The sequence below is a fragment of the Montipora foliosa genome, chromosome 4 (assembly GCF_036669935.1).
Source record: "Montipora foliosa isolate CH-2021 chromosome 4, ASM3666993v2, whole genome shotgun sequence".
NCBI lineage: Eukaryota > Metazoa > Cnidaria > Anthozoa > Scleractinia > Acroporidae > Montipora > Montipora foliosa.
In genome coordinates this window covers 31880054-31882553 of record NC_090872.1, presented here as the reverse complement: position 1 = coordinate 31882553, position 2500 = coordinate 31880054, and the positions used below count along the sequence as shown (strand labels likewise).

Below are 2500 nucleotides of genomic sequence, written 5' to 3'. Positions count from 1 at the left end.
CTTTCGGTGCAATTCCTGTATTTCAGTAGCTGTAGTTATCAGAAAAAAAAAATTTGTTTCAAAAGAAGCAGTCTTCTGATTGAAACGAAAAAAACCTGAAGATTTCACCAGTTTTGTGATAAGCAAAAGAAATTCCCAAAATTGAAAAAGTGATTTTGCTTTTTTTGTTTGTTTGTTTGTTTGTTTGTTTGTTTTTTGGGGGGGTGGGGGGAATCGCAGTAGCTCTTTAAATCATTTGAACTAGGGTATGGACGATTGGAATTGACAGAACAACAATTGAAAGAGGAATGAGATGGTGTCGGATTACAAAACCAGATGGGAACTTAAATACTGCATTACCTCGGGCAACAAGTTGGTTGTGTCTCTCCTCATTGAAGACTGTCTCAAAGTTGTCCTGTAATCGAAACGTCACAGGCGTTAAATCATGGACCAGTTGACGAAAACGTATTACACGGCATTCATTCTTCCAAATCGTTCTTATTCATCCTATGACTTGCACGGCAGTCTCTCAGTTCTTAGGAAGTCTACGGAACCATTTACTTCTCAAATTGACTTCTTTAAAAAGCTTAAAACCTTCAAACTACAATCTATACCAGATTCCTGCTTAATCGGGCGAAATCAATGCTCCTTGAAACAAGACCTACGTGTCTCGAACGTCAACCGCGGTTTGAAAAATTTAAGAGACTCGACGATCGAAAGACGAAACGTTGAAAGGGGTGATGGTCTAGCCACTTATTACTCTCGATTTGACAGTGATGTGATTTCAAGCAGTCCTATAATGGCTGTTGATTTAACGACACTATAGTCTCATTTTACTGGTTGTCCCCTTCTTCGAATTTGGACCTTACGACCCATGCAGATGCCAACGTTTAAAAAAGTCACGGAAAAATCGAGGGTTTGACCAAATAACACATGAAAAAAGTGCTTAGTATACTATTTCCTTCCGACAAAAGTTTCCATTTTCAATCTATCATATCAACTAAAAGCGTCTTTCAAAAGACAATTATACTCTTGTTTGAACATTTACTCCTTTACTGACCGCTTGCTTTTTTACGTCCTTCAATAATCCTGCTCTCACTTCTTCATTCGCTTCATCCTAAAAGCAACCACAGGCAATAAGGTTTTAAAAAACACCACAAAATTGCACAATTGTAACAAAACGTTTTCGATATATTTAACAATTATTATTAAAAACTGAACTACGGATATCACATTTCCAGCATTTTCATTGGCTCGCCGGACACAGGCTCATATACCTGCACTACCAAATATGGTCAATGAACACAGCAGCAAATACACAGTTTTGCGGCTCCGAGAAAAAATGGCCAAATAAATTCACTATAAAAGAGTTGTGATGTTGGGGTTTTTAATAAAACAATTATTCTACTCGGGCTTGCTGGATATGAAATGATCATAACCAACTCGACGCTACGCGCCTCGTTGTTTATATATATCATTTCATATCCAGCGCGCCCTCGTAGAATAATTGTTAATTATATGAGCGCGCGTTGGCTTTAACCAGTCCAATCCAACAAGCACGAATGAAATAATTGTCTTATCAAATTTTTATTAAATTATACTTTTTTCCCGCCATATTTCACTTCCCGCACAAATTTTTAAGCTTGGCAACACTTGACGCAATTGGTTTCCATATGAGGTCATACGGTATCTAGCTGATAACAGAGATTGAGTGAACCAATCAGAAAGCTAAAAACGCACTATCCGAGTCCGCAGCGCGCTTAATGTCTTTCACAGAGCAGAGAGCCTTTCAATTTGCTCTTTACCGGAGCTTACTAGAGAGGCTAAAAGGCACTGGTAGGTCTTTATTACAAAATTATACCATATGGTAAAGTAACTCCCAGTCCCCTTTCCAGGAGAGATAAACATTACCAAATAAGGAGCTCAAAACAGAGATAAAGGCAACGCCATTGACCCATAGTCCCCTGCACGATGGACCGGTGATCTACCAGCTGAAGCAATCGGTCAGCAAATTTACACACGATAGTACTTAAAGCTCTCAGCTCGCAGAGACATTATGTGTTAGGAACCCTAATTAGAAGGTTTCAAACCAGTTACTATTTACAAATGTGGAATTCAATGTTGCAGGCACGCTTGGAAACCCCCCCCCCCCCCCCCCCCCCCATCCCGGTCCAGATCAATTTGATAAGACAACAAAAATAACTTAAAAGTTAAGCAATGTAACATACCTCGGCCTCAGCTTTCATAGTGTCTAGCATGGCTTCCACACTTTTCCTGTATTTTCCCCAAAAGTTAAATCCATTTTCCTCAAGGCCCGGAGTCCTTTCCAGCCATTCCTACACGTGATACCAACAGTATGAGGGATCAATTCATTGCATTATCAGTTTTACCTGGAGCCCATTGGTAATGAAAAGTAATTGTTTTAATTGACTTTTCCCGAAATGAATTATTTTCTGGGTTGTGAATTCATAATCACCAATAGATTCAATTTAACGAATGTACCTGAACAAGAACTAACAGA

General features: G+C 39.0%; 1 protein-coding gene across 1 annotated transcript in view; it reads right to left on the bottom strand.

Moving 5' to 3' along the window:
* Positions 1-2500, bottom strand: part of LOC138000625 (tryptophan 2,3-dioxygenase-like) — a 20514-nt gene that overhangs the window by 6506 nt on the left and 11508 nt on the right. Inside the window, exons 9-12 of the mRNA XM_068847172.1 lie at positions 2482-2500; positions 2208-2315; positions 1040-1096; positions 340-394 (exon numbers count right to left, since the gene is read on the bottom strand). The exon at positions 2482-2500 is cut by the window's right edge and continues 57 nt beyond it. Coding sequence (XP_068703273.1) covers positions 340-394; positions 1040-1096; positions 2208-2315; positions 2482-2500 — 239 coding nt within the window. The remainder of the gene's footprint in view (positions 1-339; positions 395-1039; positions 1097-2207; positions 2316-2481) is intronic.